The sequence below is a fragment of the Lepus europaeus genome, chromosome 7 (genome assembly GCF_033115175.1).
Source record: "Lepus europaeus isolate LE1 chromosome 7, mLepTim1.pri, whole genome shotgun sequence".
NCBI classification, from domain to species: Eukaryota; Metazoa; Chordata; class Mammalia; order Lagomorpha; family Leporidae; genus Lepus; species Lepus europaeus.
In genome coordinates this window covers 19,990,480-20,010,968 of record NC_084833.1, presented here as the reverse complement: position 1 = coordinate 20,010,968, position 20,489 = coordinate 19,990,480, and the positions used below count along the sequence as shown (strand labels likewise).

The window sequence follows — 20,489 nt, the reverse complement described above, 5'->3', positions numbered from 1 at the left end:
GGAGGGTCTCTGCCGCCCTCCCCTACCCACTCCAGGGCCCTGGACGGGCGCTCAGTGATGAAGCTTGAGCCTGGGGAGTTGCCCATGAGTCACCTTTAATTAAGCGTGTGCCAGGTGTCATCGCATCATTAGAGACCTGCCCCGCACTGCAGTCTTCCCAGCATCCTGTGCGCTACAGAGGGACAACATGGGGAGTATGAGCACCAGCACTGGGCTCAGAGTGCCCAGGCTGAAACTCTAGCTCCCACCCTGTGCTGTGTGACCTTAGGCGGCCATGTGACCTCTCTGTGCCTCACTTCCTGGTCCAGGGAAAGGATTCTGGGAAAGCTGCTGCTGCTGCTGCCTCCTGGGGCCCAGAGAAGGGAGGTGCTTGGCCCGGGTGCCTGCTGGATCAGGGAGCTGACTGTTGCCTGGGCTCTGTGTCCCGAGGCCCCCTCCCCGAGTGTGGCCCTGGAGTAGTGGGCCCCTCCCCCTGGCTGCAGCGCCCACCTAACAGGCCGCCCTCTGCTTCCTCCACAGCTGTGCGTCATGGTCTTCGCCATGTGCCTCTTCCGGGGCATCCAGTAGGGGGCGTGGCCTGAGGACTGGCCCTGCCCACCGCTGCCCAGCACCCAGCGCTCTCCCCCCCGCCCCGCCCTCCCTGTCCTGCGCCCCAGGGGAGGAAGCGGCCTGGTGCATGGCCAGGAGAAGGGCTGGGGGGAAGAGAGCTATTTTTTTAACAAAACAAAATGAAGACAAAACTGTGGCCTGGACGCCAGGGCAGGTGCCATGGGCCCTCCACAGGGACACCAGCGTTGACGCAGGACCAGGTCTGCTCCGGAGACCAAAGGGGCACCGGTCCTGGGCCCCCTCCGCGCCCTAGCCAGACACTGGCGTCCCCCAGCCTGGACCCTCTCTCCTCTCAGCTTCAGGACCCAGTGCCAAGCGAGTGAGGATTTCGGCAGGGAGCAGGCAACAGCCGACCTCACAGAAGTGGCCCCGGGTTGGGGGCGGGGAGTGGGGGTCATCAAGGAGATTCCAGGACTCAACCTACAGCGCAATCCCGTGACTGCCAGAGGGTGGCGCTGTCCTCGCTTCAGCTAGGAACCGTGGGCATCCAAGACCCAGCTGGCAGGGTCTGTTGGACTGCGCACCCTTGGAGGCCCAGAGAGGGGCGGCGGCCCGTCCAGTCGCAGAGCACACGCGTGGCTGCGGTCACTGCGTCCGGGACTCGGCTGGAGCTGCTGCTGCTCATGGGTGCCGTGGCCTCAGCTTCCCGACGCCCCCCGCTGGCCCAGCTCGATGGCTAAGAACATTCTGGACTTTGTGCCCCCTGCTCCCTCCCACCGCCCCCGCGAACACACTCACGTACGCTCATCACATCCCCGTGTCCCTGTCCACGTTTGCTCCCTGGCTCCTGGGAGAGAAGAGTCCCACCCCCGACCCAGAACTGAGGCCGGACGGCTTCTGCAGGCTTCCACCCTCTCCTTGCATACCTCCAGGGCTGGAGAGCTTACTACCTCCCCAGGCAGCCTCTGCCTCTGGCCTGCTCTGACCTAGCGTCAGCTCACTACACAGCAGAGCTTTCTGTACTTCCGTGGTCCCGGCCATGGCAACCCACTCGCTGCATCTCTTCCTGGACTGAAGAACCCTTGGGGCCTCTGGGCCCTCTCGGCTGTGCCGCTGTTCCCTGTCCCTTGCCCGTCCAGGCTCAGGCAGAGAGAGATTTTCCCACTGACACGTTCACGCCCACGCACCACCTGCAGTCACCAGGGCTTCAGCTTCTACACCAGTGTTGGCGGCTGGGCTGCCAGATGCCTCGCGCCCATTGGTCAAGAGTGACCGCCGAAGGCTGTGCCGAGGACCCCAGACTTGGTCTGGGCTCAGTGAGAGAGTAAAATGGGATCTCGATTAGTGATGTCTGCCGGACACCTCGAATTTGACTAGTGATGTCTGTCATGGGCACGGGGATGGAAGGAACAGCATGGTGCTGCCCTAGTTAGAGCCCCTTGTGTCTCACCTGCCACTGGCTCCTGTGTCAGCTCCTGGCCTCCCCCAGAGCTTACCGGCCACCTGGGGAGAGCTGCAGGCAGCAGCTCCGGGCCTGTTGGCAAGATTCAGTTTGGCCCTCTCCCCATTCCCCCGACCCCTTGCTGCTGTGCCCACTGGTCCAGGCCCTGCTCACCAGCCCTGTGGCTGTCTGTGCTGCCACGGTCTGTCTCGCCTCCTGCTCCCCGCACCGTGCTGTGGGGAGAAGGGGCTTATTTGCATCCATATCTCCCAGTGTAGCTCCCAACACAGTCTTCCCAGTGTCCCTGGGGGCACCTGCTGTGCTGACCTCAGAGCCCCTTGGAGGCTGCAGAGGCACCTGCAACGGGCACCCCAGCCCAGCGTGGGAAGGACCTGGGGCTTTGCCCGTCTCTGGACCCCTCCTGCACGTGGCTGCAGCCTCCTGGGAGAGGCAATGTCTGCTTGGAGGCTGACCAAAAAAAAGAAAAAACCCACAGCCAGGCTGGGCGGGGCTGCTGTTCCCACCACATAGGCCGGGAGCCCAGGCTATTAGTGCTAGGCGAGGCTGCCTGGGACCAACTAACCTGGAACAGGATGGGGGCGTGGTGAAGAAAGCCCCGCCTACACTAGACTGGGGCTTCCCCTAGGGCCCAGGACCAGTGGGCACCAGGATGCCGCCGGTCAGTTCTGACGGTGGCTGCCTTGCTGCTGGTGGGGACAGCGGGCCAGGCCTCCCCTCTGCTTTGCACTCCAGGATCCAACAGCCCACGCCCACGACTTCCCGCGACCCGGCCGCCAACAAGGCCAGGAACGGCGCTCTCCCACGAAGCCCGCGCCCTGCAGACCAAGCCCTGCCCCACTCCCAGCCTTGTGGCCCGGGCGTCCCCCCGGGCACCTCCGTCCCTCCCCGTCCAGGCCCAAGGGGTCCCAGAGGATCCCCCAACCTGCGGTCGCGCCTCGCAGGAGCGGCAGAGCTGACCTTCCGCCGGCCCCCTCCCGCGAGAACGCCCCCTTTTCTAGGATCACCCAGAGCTTTTGTAATATAAACAGGACGCCCACTCGGATGGTTTTGCACTGGTTTTTGTGACTGTTTCTTACAAAAAGAAAAAGGAACGAAGAATAAATAGTGACCGTGAAGAAAGGTGGTCTTGTTTCCAGGGGGCGGGGCTGGCTGGGAGGGGGGCAGAAGCCGGAAGGCAGAGGGGAGGGAGGGAGGGCACAGGTCATCCCCAGTCCGTGCAGGGCAGGGCCGCACCAGGCCTCCCCCCTGCACTGGAGGGTCCCCTTGCCCCTCCCCCTCACCATAGCCCCTTGCCTTCAGGGTCCCCTGCTAAACCTCATACAATGCTTCCCTGAGCCCCAAGGCCAAGAGCACTGCTGGGTGCGGGCCTGGCCAGCCCGTCCATCGCACAGAGAAGGACAGCAGCTCGGTGGTCTCGGCCCACAGACGCCCACCACCGAGCCTGGTGCCCAGTTTCGTGGCCTTCTGCTTCCCTGGCCACCTGCCCGCCATGCCCCAAGGGAGAACGAACAATGCGCCCCAGGCACTAGCAACGTGGCCTTAGGGGAGCGGCAGTGAGCCCCTTGGCCCGCCAGGGCTCGGCAGCAGGACCCTCACGAGAGGCACAGACCTAGGAGGCAAGAGGCGCAGGCCCAGGTGTGGGCTCTGCCCTTGGGGAACAGGGTGGGCCAGCCAGTCCCCAGGCAGAGCTGCCTGCCCCTGGACCCCTCACCTGGTGCCCAGGGCTGCCTCACTCCATGCCTGTCCCCAGGACCCAGGGGCTGCTGCTCCTGGGGTGCTGGAGGGGAGGAGCGAGGATTTCTGGGGGCTCACAGCGTGTGCAGGTGGGCCTGCGGGGTGGGCAGGGCTGGGGGCCTACGCCTGCAAGGGAGCCCCCCGCCCGCCTTCCCCGGAGGGGAGCAGAGCAGGTGGAAGGCCTTCTACGGATTTCTCCTGCAGTAGTCCTGGGCTTAGCCTTGGGGTGGCACCCGGGGGAGGGGCTAAGCCCAGGACAGGAGGCCAGGACAGGATGCGCCAGGGGGTAAGCCAAGGCCATGGCTTTGCCTTTCTCCTCCTTGGACTGCAAACCCTGTCACTCCCACAGGCCTCCATCTGGGGCTGTGTGTCCATCTGTCCCGGCTGCGGGTGGGCTGAGCCCAGGCCGGAAGTAGAGTTCCCAGGGACCTGGGCTGGGGCAGGCACCGGGCAGCAAGGCCCCGGGCAGGGGGGCGGGGCTTCCAGCTATGTGAAAAGTCAGTGCCCACTCCACCTGTGCTCCTTGCCGGGCAGCCCCGGTCAGCCAGTGGGAAGTGGCACGTTGTGCACGTGGCTTGTGCGTGCGCGTGTCCCGTACATGCGTGTGTTCAGGTGCAGAGGGGCCCCCACATGTGGGGAGAATCCTGGTGGAGGGGTCAGGGCACAAGGCCAAGGTCTCCAGGTTCCCAGGCAGAGAGAGAAAGAGAGAGAGCGAACGAGCCCGGTTCAGCTGCTTGGGCTCTAGGATGGCCGGGGTGTTGGAGAGAGAGCAGGGCGTGGTCCACAGCCTCTCTCTTTCTCTCTCTCTCTCTCTCATCCAGGCCTTCCTGGTCTCCACTCCGCCTGCTGACCCTGGGAGTCCCACCGCAGAGGTGTCCCCACATGGGGTGAGACGGGTGCAGAGGCCCGTGGCTCCCCACAGCAGCGTGGGGAGAGGGAGGGGCCTCTCCCGCCTTCCAGAAAGCACAGGGAAGCTGGCGGCCCAAGGCGTGGGCAGGCCCCGGCTCCAAGGCTGGCTAGACTTTCTTGGGTTTTCGGCCGACTTGGTAGTAGTAGTACACACTGATGGCGACAAAGACGAGGCGGCTGGCCAGGAGCAGCAGGATCCCCAGGGACGTGAGGCCCGTCTCGGCCAGGGTGGCAGTGACCACTGTGGGAGAGAAGGGCCGGGCTGAGGGCATGGACGTCAGAGGAGACAATGTATCCTCACTGCCCCCAAAGCAGCACTGGGAGCCCCGGGCTGGCTGCCCGCCCCGCCCACCGGGAATGCAGGACCTGGCCCCGCCCACTCCATGGGCAGGTGCTGGGCAGGGCAGGGGCCCACACGGAGCCCGTGTTGTGTACACAGCAGGTGCTGGGCTGCAGGTACCTGCAGGCATGAGACGGGACAAGACTGTGGACTGACAAAGACAGGTCCGCGTCAGGTGTGTGCGCACAGGTACACACAGCCACAGGACTCCCTCTCTCAAACAGGCTTCCAGCCCCTCCCACAAACCCCAGCGGTGACAGCTGGGCACAGGGGGGTGGGGTGGGGGGGACAGCTGCCCCCAAAACACTCACCCAGGAACTGGACCCCAAAGTAGCAGGCTTCGGTGAGCAGAGTCCAGCGAATGATGACCTTCTCGGCCGTGTAGAGGGCATTCCACATGATCAGGGAGATGCCTGGGGCAGGGGACAAACAGGGGACCTGAGGGTGGCTCAACCGTGGCCAAGTCACCCCCCAACACATACACTAGGTGCATTCCATCAGCGGCCGCTAGATGGCAGCACACGCCCAGCACAGACGGTGAGGCGCACCAGCCAGGGGAAACGCAAGGGAGCCCCCAGCCGAGAGAGGTCCCCCGCAACCACCCAGCAGCACTCACTGAGTAGGGCGCCCCCGTAGAGGCGGATGGGGGTCTTGCTGGTCACCTCGGCTCCATCAAACACCGCATCGTAGAGCTGGTCGGGGAAGGCGAGGGCCTGCGGGCAGTGGGAACCAGGCTCAGAGCTCTGGCTCCGGGCGCCAGTCCTGGCTGTCCACTGGACGCCCCCTCCTTCCCCCAGGAGCAGGGTCCTTGGGCAGAAACTTCGACTGCCCGCCAGCCCTCCACGCCGGGACAGACGCTCTGGGGTTTCTAGGGCAAGGAGTCGGGGCCAGAGACGGTGGAAGCCGGGTGGGCGCGCCCAGGGCCAAGTCCCAAGGGGGCACAGGGTGGGGGCCGCTCACCATGACGGCGATGCCGGAGAAGAGCACGGCGGAGAGGAACTGCCAGACCCTGCGGGGCACGTGGGAAGCCAGGTCACCGGGGACCCTACCTCTCCAGCCAGGGGGTCTTCGGGGTCTCCCTCCAGTCAACCCTGCCCGTCCCCCAGCACCGCAGGGCAAAGCTCACCTCAGCCCCAAAGGCTCGCGAACAGCAAACTTGATTTCATTGCCTAGGACCTGGCTGATCTGTGGGTACAGGGTGGTGAAGGCAGCCCCGCCCCCCGGCACCCCCAGCCCCTCGCCCCCGGGGCCCCCAGCCCGCCTGCCCCTGCCTCCCCTCGGCGCCTGGAGGTAGGAGAAGCCGCAGGTAAGGAGGTGAGGCCCGGAAGAACGGGCACCTGCCAGATTGGGGCCTCAGTTTCTCCTCCGTGGCATGGGTGGGCACGCATGGTGCCATCCCCCAGGGAACCCCTAGAGAGCAGCCGCTCCCCCCACCCCGCCCCAGGCGCCATCAGCTCTGGCGGCTCTTCCCCCCTCCCCCCCAGACTGCCCCTGGAAGGTTCCAGAAAGAGGCGCCATGCCTACCTTGGAGCGGTGCACCTCCCCGTCGTCGTCCTCCCCGCCCACGCCCAGGACCTTGCGCGTCTTCAGGCGGCTCACCAGGTCCGTCTGGCTGTGCTTCTTCATCAGCGGTGGGGGCTGCTTGGCCGCCATCTTGTCCCGAGCCCCCCCTGCCGGAGGGCTGAGGGGAGACTGAGGCTGCTGCTCCCGCCCCCACTTCCGCAGCGGGCAGACCCCGCCAGGGCCCACCCACGTCTGCGGGCCGCAGCTTCCTCGCGTGGAAGATGGGTTGGGGCAGCTGTGGCACTGGCCAGGGGACCAGGCTGCGTGGGGCCTCCCTGTGGGCCCCGGAGGGGGCGCTGGGGACTGGCCACACAGAGCCCACCTCTAGAGACCCCCGGGGGAGGGAGGATGGGGTGCAAAGGCCTCGGGGGTCTCCCTCCCTCCCATCTCCCTACCTGCGCCCCGCACCTCCCCGCCACCCCCACCCAGTGAAGCCGGGGAGTGGCCTTGAGCACCTGCTGTGTGCGCGGAGCCGGGGTTGTGCTGGGCGCCAGGCGAGCGGAGGAGGGTCCTCTTCTTCAATGGGCACTCAGACTGTGCGAGGAGACAGGAGCGCCAACGGGGAGAGATGGGGATTTTCGCCCGTTCTACAGATGAGACCACACCCCACGCCGGCTGCATGCCCACCGGCCCCACGCTCCCGCCACACTCCCCCTCAGCCCATCAGGGCTGCCATGGGCACCTGCCAGTGTCTTTTTTTAAGATTTATTTGAGGCCGGCTCTGCGGCTCAATAGGCTAATCCTCTGCCTGCAGCGCCGGCACACCAGGTTCTAGTCCCGGTCGGAGCGCCGGATTCTGTCCCGGTTGCCCCTCTTCCAGGCCAGCTCTCTGCTGTGGCCAGGGAGTGCAGTGGAGGATGGCCCAAGTCCTTGGGCCCTGCACCCCATGGGAGACCAGGAGAAGCACCTGGCTCCTGGCTTCGGATCAGCGCGGTGCGCCGGCCACAGCGCTCCCGCTGCAGCGGCCATTGGAGGGTGAACCAACGGCAAAGGAAGACCTTTCTCTCTGTCTCTCTCTCTCTCACTCGCTCTCACTGTCCACTCTGCCTGTTTAAAAAAAAAAAAAAAGATTTGTTTGAAAGGCAGAGTTACAGACAGGCAGAGAGACATCTTCCATCTCCCACGCAGGTGCAGGGGCCCAAGGACTGGGCCATCCTCCATTGATTTCCCAGACCACAGCAGAGAGCTGGATCGCAGCCGGGACTAGAACCGGTGTCCATATGGGATGCCAGCACTGCAGGTGGCACCTTTACCCGCTACAGTGCCAGCCCCCTGCCAAAGTCTTACAAAAAAATAATAAACAAAGCATCCAAACACCAGCACAGGAAAATGTAACAGGAAGGAGAAACGGGGGGGGGGGGGGGGGAATGCACCTGCTCATGTTTGGAAATCATGCACCTTAATGGCAAGTCGGGGTTTTCAGTGTGACGCTCCCGTCCCTCCCCCAATCCCCAGGACAGATGGCCCTAACCTCGTGCCTCTAGTTTCTCATCTGTCAAATGGGGTGGCTGTGGGGAGACAGCTGGTGGCCATGACAGCCACTCCCAGCCTGGCACACAGGGCCCCCAGGTCCCAGTCATGGGGACTCGGTTTCCTGCTCCTGGAGAGCAGGTGCCACGACAACACCTCTGTCACTCACGGCCACCCTCGGGTGAACCCAGAGAGGCTATAATTAGCCCGGCTTCCTTCCCGCTGCCCACAAGGCCAGCAGGCCACTGGGGGGAGCGACGCGCAGAGTCACCCATCCTTCGGCCCAGGGCACATCTGATGTCCCCTGGCCCTGTCCATCCTCCGGCAGCCCCCCCCCCCCCACACTTGTATAAGACATGCCGGAAAATGCACCTTGTTTGGCTGTGCAATGTAACACATGTATAGATTCCCGGAGCATCAGGCCCCGAGACCAGGCCATCAGCTTCCAAACCACCCCTCGCCCCAGCAACCAGCAACACCGCGAAGCCTCATCCAACACCTGGCGCGGCTCGGGAGTCGGTTCCTTTGTGGGGCAGAGCCAAGTGCCGGGGAGCACCTGCCAGCCCATGTGCCCGAGCACTCGCTGGTGCACACTGCATGGCTTCTGCTGATGAGTGGAGCTACCGCGTGTACACAGACACACACACGCAGTGTGGTCCTGCAGGGCCACTGGTTTTCAAGCCTCTAAGGTAAATGGCCCAGAGCGAGACTGCCGACGGGTAGGAGGGGACTTCAAAGCACTTGTGCAGAATGACTTTAAAAAATAAGTATATTTTGGTAAAAAAAAAATCTTGAAATTCACGCAGAGGCTTGCTTTTTGTTTTCATAGTACACATTTCCCATGAACTTCTTGAAGGCCTTTCATCCGCATGGATTTCAAAACTCCCTTCACTAAAATCATAACCTTTAGGAAGTTATGTATTTATACTTTACAGGCAGAACATGTGTGTGAGAGATCGAGATCTTTCATCTGTGGGTTCCCACAGGGTTGGGTCAGACTGAAGCCAGGAGCCAGGAGCTTCCTCCAGGTCTCGCACACGGGGGCAGGGGCCCCAGCACCTGGGCCATCACCGCTGCCTCCTTAGGGTGCGCGTTGGCAGGGAGCTGGGTAAGAAGCAGAGGCGGGACTGGACCCCACCCACTCCCACAGCAGAGGCGGGACTGGACCCCACCCACTCCTACAGCAGAGGCGGGACTGGACCCCACACACTCCCACAGCCGAGTTGGGACTGGACCCCACCCACTCCCACAGCGGAGGCAGGGTTCCCGAGCGGCCGCTTACCCCTCCGCCCCACAACGCCTGCCTCGGCGCTTCGCTTTTGCCCCCTCTCCCTGCAGTACTCCCTCTCCATGCAGGGTACTCCCCTGCATGAGGCACACAGCTGCCCCCCAGGACTAGGCAGCACCTGTCGTCCCCAGTCCCAGCAGCACACATGCACGCTGCGCTCCTACCTGTGGTCAGCCTTTGCCTCACCCCTCGCTAGCTCTCCTCCCCACTTCCTGACCCTTCCCAGCAGGCCTGAGGCTCTGCCTGGCCCAGCCCTCCCTGTCCATCACTGGTGGTGTCACCTCTCTGCCCTGAGCTGTCTCAGTTTTCCCACCTGTGAAGTAGAGCTGTAATTCCCTCCCCCACCCCCGCAGGGCTCTTAGGGCCGGCCGAAGGAGAGGCTGGGTCAAAGCACATGGCCCACACAGTGCTGTGGTCTGCTCAGAAGCAGGGCTGGGGCTGGGCGGGGCGCTGGTCTGCTGGCCCCAGATCCAAGCCAGCCGCTTCTTGCCGAGCGCCAGCGTTCCTATCCGTGAAATGGGAAGAGCCATACATTTTCCCCTAGAGCTGGAGAAACAAAGTGACAGCCAGAAAGAGCTGAAGCCCAAGCGCCGACGCCGCAGCCTGGGTTCAAATCCGGATCGACCACTTCTCAGCTGCGTGCCTCAGTCTCCCCATCTGCAGTTGGGCAGAATGGGTTCCTAGCCCCCAGGGGTGTTGCAAGCATGCAAGAGAAAATGTTCATGAAGATGGTGAGCCGGTGGCTGGCCGGCGCCAGGTGCTTGACGCAGACGGGAAATGGCCAGACACAGACTCCGCCACCCACCCCACGTCCCCCCAGGTGACAGAGGCTCTGGGGTGGGCAGGGCAGGGTCAGCAGAGCTGCCTGACTGGCCTTCCCCGTCCTCTTCCCCACAGCGTCCCCAGACAGCACCAGGGCACAAGGCTGGCAGTCGGCGCAGCCCATCAGGCCTGGGCTGTGTCCTGGCCAAGCCCAGCATCCTAGAAGCTTCCACGCATTACAGCCACTGCTGCGCTCTGCCAGAAGACCCCCTCCCCAACAACACACGTGCAGCGCCACCCTCTGTACCACGGGTCTGGAAGTGCCACCTTCCAGGGTGGGTACACAGTGGGGCCTGCAGTGTCCGGCTGGCACCACTAGGGGGCAGGCCATGCTGTAGCCACAGGCATTGACATCAGGCGTCTGGGCTGGGGAGACCACTCTATCCACCCACAACCATCCACAAGGGACGCCCCCCCCCCCCCCGAGCACGGATGGGGTCTTGACCTTTATCTCCAGGGAAGGGGGCCCGCCAGCACCCACCTCCCAGCCCAGTGCACTGCTCAGAGCGCTGGGCTCTGTCCCCGCCTCATCTCCAGGACTGAGCCCCCCAACACCCATATTCTCAGGCCCCATCCTCCACACTGGCTTTGGGGCAGGTGAACCTGGGTGCAAATCTTGGCTCTGCCCTCTTGTGAGCTACACAGTGTAGGGCGAGTCACTCCAGTGCCCCCACTCCGTCCTTGCACCCCACCCCGGCAAATGGAGGCACCAAGAATGCCCACCTGGGGTAGGCGCCATGGTACAGCGGGGCAAGCTGCCGCCTGCAAGGCTGGTATCCCATATCACAGGGCTGGTCGGAGTCCTGACTGCTCTGCCTCTGACCCAGCTCTTGCTAATGTGCCTGCGGGGCAGTGGATGATGGCTCAGTACTTGGGTCCCTGCTACCCACGTGGGAGATCCAGATGGAGATTCTGGATCTTTTATTTTTTTTTAAGGTTTATTAATTTATTCAAAAGACAGAGTTACAGGGAGAGAGGGAGAGAGAGACAGAGAGAGAGATAAATATCTTCAATGTGCTGGTTCACTTCCCATACAGCCACACCTGGGTCAATCAATGCAGCTAGGAGCCAGGAGCTTCCTCCGGGTCTCCCACACTGAGTGGCAGGGGCCCAAGCCCTTGGGTCATCCTCCACTGCTTCCCAGGCAGGAGCTGAATGGGAAGAGGAGCAGCCGGGACTCGTAGCAATGTCCACGTGGGATGGCGGCACTGCAGACGGCAGCTTAACTCACTACAACACAGCTGGCCCCAAGTTCCTGGCTTTTTACTTTGGCCTGGTCCAGTCCTGGCTGTTGCAGTCATTTGGAGAGTGAACCAGTGGATGGAAGCTCTCTATCTCTGCCTTTCAAATAAATAATTTTTTTAAAAAAAGATTCATAGAATTATTCCAAAGGCAGTGTTATGCAGAGGCAGAGAGAGAGAGGTCTTCCATCCAATGGTTCACTCCCCAGGTGGCTGCAAAGGCCGGAGCTGGGCGGATCTGAAGCCAGGAACCAGGAGCTTCTGCTGGGTCTCCCACATGGGTGCAGGGGCCCAAGCACTTGGGCCATCTTCCACTGCTTTCCCAGACCATAGCAGAGAGCTGGATCAAAAGTGGAGTAGCCTGGACTCAAACCGAAGCCCAAATGGGATACAGGCGTGGCAGGCGGTGGCTTTACCTGCTACGCCACAGCACCTGCCCCCATATAAATCTTTTAAAAAGACGACGACGGGCCGGCGCCGTGGCTTAACAGGCTAATCCTCCGCCTTGCGGCGCCGGCACACCGGGTTCTAGTCCCGGTTGGGGCGCCGGATTCTATCCCGGTTGCCCCTCTTCCAGGCCAGCTCTCTGCTGTGGCCCGGGAAGGCAGTGGAGGATGGCCCAAGTGCTTGGGCCCTGCACCTGCATGGGAGACCAGGAGAAGCACCTGGCTCCTGGCTTTGGATCAGCGAGATGCGCCGGCCGCAGCGGCCATTGGAGAGTGAACCAACGGCAAAAAGGAAGACCTTTCTCTCTCTCTCACTATCCACTCTGCCTGTCCAAAAAAAAAAAAAAAAAAAGAAGACGACGAAGACACTGCCTGGCTCATTGTGAGCAGGGCCAGTGGCAGGAGAGGAGCGCAGGGCAGGTGTGCACCTGGGGCCAGGTGCTACTCCCACTTCCCTTTCTGCACTGAGCCATGCGGCCGTGCACCATGGAAAAAGCCAGCGCAGGCAGGCCTTGGGTTTCCTGTCTGGCTCAGCTTCCTCCTCCTGACAGCCCCCGGGGTGCCTGACTGCCTGCCCCAGGCTGGGCATGCTCCACCTCTGTGCTCACCTGTCAGGCAAGGACAAGGGCCCACGTGGCCTCTGCCCTCTGCCCCCCGTCAGCCTCTCAGCAAGCGATTCTCAACGACGCAGGCATATCTACCTGAGCAGCCTAGCACCCCCCCTCGGCTGCAGTGCCTTCTACCCCCCCATCCCCCACCCCGGACTCTCCAGGTCTGTGTGGGCGGCCACTGGCCACTTCCGCCCTTGGTCTAGGTCACTTCGTGTCAGTTCAGTTCCCCCAGACTGAATGGCCCAAGGGTGGGTGGGGATTCTGCCCACCCAAGTGTTTCCCGCTGTCAACACAGGGCAATGAGCAGCTGTGGGGTACAGGGGAGAGGCCTCCCTGAATCCCCCAGCTTAGCCATGGCAGGTCCGATGGAGACTCCGCCCCATCCGCACACTGGCCAGGCAGGCAGCCGAGGTCCAGGGCAGACAGATCTGTCCCAGGCTGCACAAAAGCTGGTGGCACAGAGTAAGACAAGGACTTTGCAATGAGGCAGAGCTGGGTTTAAATCTGACCACTCCCTACTGGTCCAGTGGCCTCCAGGCCTGCGATAGCACCGGGCATCAGACAAGGGTGCCTAACTTCCAGGGTGCCGAAAACCCCGACAGCGGGGTGCTGGCACAGGACCCAGCCATGCAGACACGTGGGCTGGAGAACAGTGGGGTGGGGGGGAGCCAAGGCCACTGGACACCGAGGGGTCTGCAAGGTGCCCATTTCTAGGGTCTTTTCTAGGGGTTTTGCTGTGCCTGGGACAGTTCCTGGTGCATAAGGAGCAAAACAAGTATTTCTGATTGAGTTGGTGAGCGGGGAGGGGCTGGGGCTCTGTGCATTTGCAAGCACGAAAGAGCATCCCAAAGAGCTCCCACTAGCAGCCGAGAGAGAGCCGAGCCACACCCCCAGGGGCTGAGCCAGGCCAGGGAAAGAGGGGCTTCCAGGGTGGGGGAGTGTGGCGGGGGATGACAGAGTAGGGGCGGGGGTCCTATGCTCAGTCCCTGATGGCTCCATGACCTCAGCAAAGTTATTGGCCTCTCAGCCTCTGGCCCGTGTCTGTGAACCCCAATTATGTCCTACTCAGCTCGGAGGTTTGTGGAGAAAACGCAGCCGGGGAGCCAGCTCCAGCTATGGGTGCCAACCAAGGACAGCAATGGACACTGAAGAGGCCGGTGGCCCACACACGGCCCTGGGGCAGCAGAGGCGGTGGGCGGGGGCAGGATTCCCCTGCGGGTCCGAGAGGACTCCTGCCACCACCCTGGCGCCTTCCCAGGAAGCCCGGTTTCCATAGAAACCACAGGAGAATGTGCCCAGGAGGGCTGGCGTAGCAAACCTGACCGGCCAGGGGAGGAGGGGCCTCCTGGTGAGTCACGGTGAGTCACTCCCCCCCCCCCCACAGGAGCACCGCAGCCAAGGGACCCTGAATCAGAGGAGCCGCATCTGCCCTCCCCATCCGGCAGGGACACCTGCCCCAGGGGGGCTGCAGGTGCTTCCAGACCCCCACTGTGTCCGGGTGAGAAAGGCCCATTTCCCAGGTGAGGAAAGTAGGGCCCCAGCGAGTTCACCGCAGTGCTCTTGATGGGAGTGGCAGAGCTGGAATCCTAACCAAGCCAACTGTGCTTTAACTAGAGCTCCCAAGAGAAGCTGGGTGTGTGCATGTGCGCATGCGCCTGTGTACAAGCGTGTGTTTGCGTGTGTGTGTGCACGTGTGTATGTGTGGTGCTGGAAGAGGGGAGGGTTTGTTGCACCCGACGCCCCCCAAGAACCCAAGCTCTGTGCCCCTTGCCACCTGCATCTCCCCCTCAGAAGTCCTTGGGGGACCCCTGGCCTCTGAACTCCTCCTTGGGGTCCAGCCGCCCTGGATTAAGACCCCGTGACTCGGGCAGGAGCTGGGCAGGGCAGCCAGAGTGGCATTGTTCTGTTATCTCCCTGGTGCAAAATAGCTGGAAATGGGGTCTGGAGGAGGGTGGAGGGGGCCCTGGCAGGGAGAGAGAAGAGGCAGGGGGAGGTTCCTGCAGGCTGGGGGGTGGCAGCGGAGGGCGCCGGCCCATCAGCCCCTGGGGCAAGCTGCCACCTGGCCCCTGGAGAGCAGGACCGGCTTGCCTCGGGCAGAGAAGCCTAAGGGCGGGTGGCGCCACATCAGCTGTCTGTCATCGTCTCAGCCTCACTGCTCATCCCTCATCGCCAAAGCCGCCCCAAAGGTGTGCATCGGATGACACAGAGCGGAGCTGGCGGGGACGGGAGGGAGCAAGGTGCGAATCGGCGGTGGCCCCAGCAACCCTGGGTGCTACAAAGCTACGAAGTCAAGAGAGGACGAGGCGCCCGGTTTCCAAGAACCTCCAGGAACAGGAATCCCGGCAGCTGGCAGCGGAGGGTGGGCCCTGAGTCACTGGGCTCAGGCGGGGCAGCTGAGGTCACGGGCAGACTCGGCTTCCTTGGCTACAAAACCCCGCGCTGGGGCCCTGGGGCCCCTGTGGGCTGACGCTTCCCCAGGTCCCATCCGCAGCCGGGTGGCACAGCCCTGCAGCCTCTCTTCCGAGGGTGCCCCGTTCCCAGAAAGGCAGAGTTGTGACACAAACAGCTCGCAGCTTGGGGACAAAATCAACATTCCATGCAGTGTTGGAGAGGGAGAGAGGGCAGGGCAGCGACAAGGAGGGGACCTCCCCAGGGATGCTGGTCCACCCGCCCTCACTCAGGGGTCACCCAGAGGGTCCTGGCTGTCCCGATTGACACACAGAGGGCAGAGCACAGGGAGGAAGCCCGTCCCTTGTGACGCCAGGGGCCAGCCTCTGCCCACCGGCCCAGTGACCACGGCAAGGCCCTCCATGGCAGCCTGGCTCCAAGCTCCCAAGGGACCAGGGCTCCCTGTGAGAACACAGTGGTGCCTGGCCTGGCCCTGCCCCAGCCCTGGGGCCACTCAGCGGGAAGGAGGGTGGGAGGGGAACGCAGTGAGGTTCCTGGGAACGCCAGCATGCGGAGCCTAGTTTCTCAGAAGCAGGTGGTGAGGTGCAGGGGCTGGGGGAGGCGGGCGCAAGCTCCCAGCCCAGGGATGAGCCACACGTACAGGGCGTCAACAAGTCCCAATGACTGGGGCCCAGGCTTTGTGGTCCCCACTCAAAAGGCCTCTGCAAACATCCTCACCACTGCCCGTGGGCTCCATGGCCTTGGCCTAGCAACTCCTCCCTGGGCCTCAGTCTTCTCAGCTGTGAAATGGGTCTAACTACCTATCACTAATGAGAAAACACACATCAAACACACTGAACACGATGTGTCTGGGGGTCAACACTCAGTAATGAACATGGCTGCTACGGGTATTTTTAGACTTGGAGATGTAGCTTCTCTACCTCTGTTTCTCCCCTGACCCAACCAGCCCCAGCCAGGCCCCTTCCCCTTGGCCAAAGGCAGGAAGAGAGATGAGAGAGAGCCAGCGCCACCTCGGCCATGAGGAAAACCTGACAGCAAGAGGCCAGGCAGCTGGGGAGCAGGCTGGCAGAGTTCGGGAGCGGCATGGAGTCCCCCTACCCCGGGGGTACTCAGCCTGGGCGGATCCCCACCAGGTCGCCAGTGGCGAGAAGCAGGGCGCAGGGTAAGCAGCCGGGAGTTGTGTGGGAGTCAGCCCATCAGGCACCCACCTGCAGCTGCCACTCCTGTGTCCCCTGGGCTGTTACATCGCCTCTCTGAGCGTCTCTGCTCTCATCTGGGTGTGAGGGGGGGAGCCTCATCCCTTCTCAGCCAACCTGGCCTCCTATTAAAAGTTTATTTGTGGGGCCTATGGTGCTGTGGTGTATCGGGTAAAGCCGCTGCCTGCAGTGCCCGTGTCCCATATGGGCGCCAGTTCAAGACCCAGCTGCTCCACTTCCGATGCAGCTCTCTGCTATGGCCTGGGAAAGCAGTGGAAGATGGTCCAAGTCCTTGGGCCCCTGCACCCATGTGGGAGACCCCGAGGAAGCTCCTCACTCCTGGCTTCAGATCAGCGCAGCTCCGGCTGTTGCGGTTTCGGCCATCTGGGGAGTGAACCAACAGATGGAAGACCACTCTCTCTCTCTTTCTCTCGCTCGCTCTCTCTCTACTTCTCTCTGTAACTCTGCCTTTCAAACAAATAAATAAATCTTTCAAAAAGTTTATTTGTATATGCATGAAACCATGCACAGTGTTTTCACATGACTGATTTTCCCTGGGACTTTAACAGCCCTCCCTCTGCACAGATTTCAAATTATTATTATTTTTTTTGCACCAAGATAATCTTTTTAATTCACTTTCCCACCAGGGTCTGAAGCGCCTTCTCCCTCTTCTCCACGCCGTCACTGCTTCCCAGCTCCATGTTCCAGCCTCGGGGCCTGGGCCCGGGCTGCTCCCTGCAAGACTTTGCTTCCTGCGGCTGGCTCCACTCCTCCTCCCAGGCTTCAGCTCAAAGTCACCTCCTCAGCGCGGCCTCCATGATTGCCCCACGTCTGGCGTTAAAACCCCAGCATCTGTTTGCTCCCCTCCCCTCAGCACACCACACAATCTGCTTATCAGCTTGGGACTTGCCCCTCCCCTTAGCTGCCAGCCCCAGAAACAAGTGCCAGGAACTTGGCTCCATACATTCTTTCATTCTTTCTGGGGCAGCCGGCGCAAACACTGGATACAATACACTGAGGACAGCCCAGGTAGGTGTGGGTCCACGGTACAGTGACTCCCACCTGCTCCGAGCTCCTGGCCTCCGCCCGCGGGGTGGGGCCAAGGTCTGACCTTGGTGGAGAGCAGCTGGGGGCGAGCAGGGGAAGGGGGAAGTGGGGCCGGGGCGGGGCGGGGCGGGTCAGGACAGGGCTCTGCATAGATCAGTTCCGTGCTGGGAACCCCGCGGATGCTGACAGCCAGACTGGGGCTCCACTCCAGACTGGGAAGCACAGGCGAAGCCCACAGCATGCGGGCAGCTGGATGCCAAGGCCACGGGGGACCTCAGGGAACCAGATGGCCCATTTTACAGATGGGACAACACAGGCCGCGGGCACCACGCACTGTCTTACTCCCCCAACAATTCAAAAAGACAGGCTGCGGGCAGCGGCGGCTAAGGGCTGGGCATGCCCCCTCCTGGCTCCTCAACAAAGCGACCCCCTCATCCCTGGGATCTCGCGGGCTGCGGGGGGCCCGGCCCCGTCCCAGGGGCTGCCCGGTTCCGGGAGGCAACCCTGCAACCCCGAGGACTTCTCCCCGCCAGCTGGTCCCGTGGAGAAAAGTTTGTCGGAAAGAAACCCAACAGGAAGTGCGGGTGGTGGGGCGGCCTCAGCCATCTGTGCCGGGTTTCCGACGAGGGAGCCGCGGGGTTCACGGCCTTCGCCCCGCCCCCATGGCTCCCGCGCAGAAATGCGCTGCCCCGGGCCGCGAGGGGGCGGCGGGAGCCCGGGGCTGGGGGGAGGCGAGGGACTGCCCTCCCCATACAGAGCCCCGGGCAAGGGGACCCCAGCCCCCGCGCGCAGGGCCAGCGGCCCCGCACGGCCCGCTCCGGGCCGATCGCGCCACCAGGAGAGACCGGGGGCGCCCCCTGCACCTGCGCTTCCCCGCGCCACCACCCCCCGCCCCGCTGGGGCTCAGCCGCCGCCAGGGTTTCTCCCGGCTCCTCTCCAGCCCGGGCACCGGGGTCTGCCCCAGCCTTGCTCTCCCTCTCCGGTCCGTCCCTCTCCCCCACGCCGCCCCCCGGCTCCTACGGCCCAATCCCCGCCTCCCCCCAGCCCCCGGGCCAGACCCGTGGGCAGCGGGGAATGCCGCCGCCACCTCGGTCCGCGGCCCTGCGGGGGCGCGGAGGGGAGAACTCGCAAGTTTGTGCGGCGCACTCCTACGGCCGGGAACAAAGGCGGGAGGGGGAGGGGACGGCGCCGAGCGCGAGGGGCAGAGCCAGACCCCGCGGACCGAGAGGCGGCTTTTCGCTCCGTGGCTTTCTCGCTCCGAAGCAGAGGGGGAGGCCGGGAGGGAAACAGCCCCAGAGGAAGGGGCCGGCGCAGGCAGAAGGCCGGGGGAGAAAGGGAAACCGAGTCAGAGGGCGGGGCCGCAGGGGACGCCGAGGAAGGGAGCAGGAGGGGCTGCGGCCCGAGCCGCGCGGAGAGCCCGAAGCCGCGGATGCCAGCAGGTGCAGGGGCGCCCGGCTGGCGCACACTGGGGCCCCGCAGCCCCCCAGCAGTCCCCGGGCCGCGGGAGCCGGGCGGGCTGCGCAGGCGGCGGCGGCTGCCGGCGGGGAGGTGCGAGGCCGGCGGCGGGGCCCCCAACTTACGTGCTTAGCGCGTGCTGCGCGGAGCTGCGGGCCTCACATCGCGCCGCCCGCGCGGGCAGGGCAGGGCAGGGCCGGGCCGGCTGGACTGCGCGCCCCGCGCCGCCGGCCTTTACCCGAGTCTGGCGGCCCGCGCTGGTCCCTCCTCTCGGTTCCGCGCGCGAGCCAATGGCGCGCCGTCCCCTCCCACGCGCCGGGCTGCCTCGCCCCCGAGGGTGGCCGCCGGGGCGGGCGCCCGGGCGCTCCAGCCGAGGCTTTCCCGCCGGCGGCCTGCGGGAGGCGCTGTCCCGCCCCGGCTGGAGCCGGCGCAGGCACCGAAACCCGTGTGCGGGAAGCCGGCGGCGCGCTGGGCGACTCGGCCGGCAAGTTGCGAGGACCGCGCCCCTTTCCTGGGACCGCCCCGCCCCCACGCGTGGGCACGGCTCTCTGCCCTCGCTCTCCTTGGGGGGATTTTTCCCGGGGCCTAGCCCAGGGTCTGTCATGGAGGGGGTGCTTCGCGGGCCGGTGGCGATGCCCAAGGTGCAAGTCCGCGATCGCCGGGTGCTGGAAGCGTTTCCAGGAAAAAGCGCGTTTAATTCTCCCCGCGACGCTGGAGGCCCATTGTGCAGATGGTGGCTGTCAGCTACTGTTTGATTTCCGCAGGCGCGGCCTGGGCCCGCCCGCCTCCCCCCATTGGTGTGACTGGGTCAAATAATAAGACACCCCTCCCGCGTTCATCCTCCGCCCTAAACCCGATGCCGTCGAGGGCGGAGGGGGGGTGTTGGGGGGAACTGAGCTTAACTGGGTCTTTCTGCACCGGTTCCTCCCGAGTGAACCCAGCAGGCTCTGGGACTGAGCTGCGTGGCTTCAGATGGCGCTGTGCCTTGGAGAGACTCGTGGCCCTGAGCAGCTAAGTTCCTCTCGCTCTGTTCTGCGCCCTCCTCATCTACAAAGTGGGAGTGACCCGCAGCGAGAAGCCCCTAAGGCCGTCCTGGAGGGTTGGCGTCAACTAGCGGCACCTGGCGCTTATTGAGCGCCGACTGGGTGCCAGGCACACAGACTCCCGCTGCCCTCTCCAGAGCTTGGGGTCGGCTGAGAAAACTGTGTGCTTTGCAAGGAAGTGAAGCGAACGGTGTCTGGCTCGCGGGCAGCGCCGAGCACCTGTGAGCGGTCCTGATTACCAGGGTGACTAAATCCGGCTCTGCTCCCCGCCGAGCACTTGGCTGGGGATAGCCGGTAGTGAATGACTGAGCAACCAAGCCCTGGAAGAATGACGCCGCCGGGCCAGCATCGCTTTGGGGTGTTGCGATGGCTTGGGTAGGGTTTGAAAGCCCCCCAAGGTGCCACGTGGTCAAACTGATCGGCTGCTGTTCCAAGGTGGAACTTAATCAAACTCTCACGTGAAGTGGGGGTCTTTGGAATACAAAGGTGCGGGATACAGCTCCCATGCCGGAATCCTGGTGATTACAAAAGGGGGAGGGAGACTGGTCAGACACCCATGTGCAGGTGCACCCTTCAGTCCTCGCTCCCTCTTCTGCCTCTCCTGCGGGCTGGTTGCTCCCCCTTCTGCCTCTCCTGTGGGCTGGGCTCTGGGCTGCTCAAGGGAGGGACCCCAGCCTTGTGCGGGGAGTGAGCACCCCGTCACCAGCAGCATACAAGCAGACACCAGGAAGGGCTGAAGAGGGGCAACAGGGGAGTGATTACACTGTATGTGCGTGTTCAGTGGGGATGCCCTTTGAGCTCTGGATGTCACAGTCACCTTAAGCCCACCAGCAGGCAGGCCGGGAGCACACACAGCGCCAAGGCTGTGCCATCTTCCTCTGCGGAGGAGAGAGTCTCAGCTGTG

The 20,489-nt window shown here is 63.7% G+C and overlaps 2 protein-coding genes across 3 annotated transcripts in view; one reads left to right on the top strand and one right to left on the bottom strand.

Moving 5' to 3' along the window:
- Positions 1 to 3,118, top strand: part of TSPAN18 (tetraspanin 18) — a 166,593-nt gene extending 163,475 nt beyond the window's left edge. For both annotated transcript variants that reach the window (XM_062196268.1, XM_062196267.1), the window contains one exon: positions 520 to 3,118. In XM_062196268.1, the coding sequence (XP_062052252.1) occupies positions 520 to 567 (48 nt within the window). In that variant the 3' untranslated portion in view covers positions 568 to 3,118. The remainder of the gene's footprint in view (positions 1 to 519) is intronic.
- On the bottom strand, positions 3,054 to 18,745 carry TP53I11 (tumor protein p53 inducible protein 11). Its single transcript, XM_062196269.1, has 8 exons — positions 18,668 to 18,745; positions 7,013 to 7,091; positions 6,519 to 6,675; positions 6,121 to 6,179; positions 5,955 to 6,003; positions 5,611 to 5,707; positions 5,306 to 5,407; positions 3,054 to 4,895 (listed from the first exon to the last, which is right to left on the bottom strand). Exons 3-8 carry the CDS (start codon positions 6,645 to 6,647, stop codon positions 4,762 to 4,764), a joined length of 570 nt encoding a protein of 189 aa, XP_062052253.1. The 5' UTR covers positions 6,648 to 6,675; positions 7,013 to 7,091; positions 18,668 to 18,745; the 3' UTR covers positions 3,054 to 4,761.
- Positions 18,746 to 20,489: the final 1,744 nt, after the last annotated feature.

Excerpts from the sequence above, each read along its gene's own strand:
- TP53I11 (XM_062196269.1), bottom strand. The coding sequence starts at position 6,647 with ATGGCGGCCAAGCAGCCCCCACCGCTGATGAAGAAGCACAGCCAGACG. Across the intron at positions 6,004-6,120 it reads CGCGAGCCTTTGGGGCTGAG|GGTCTGGCAGTTCCTCTCCG; the intron begins GTGAGCTTTGCC and ends CGTGCCCCGCAG. Across the intron at positions 5,408-5,610 it reads CTACGGGGGCGCCCTACTCA|GCATCTCCCTGATCATGTGG; the intron begins GTGAGTGCTGCT and ends CCCCTGCCCCAG.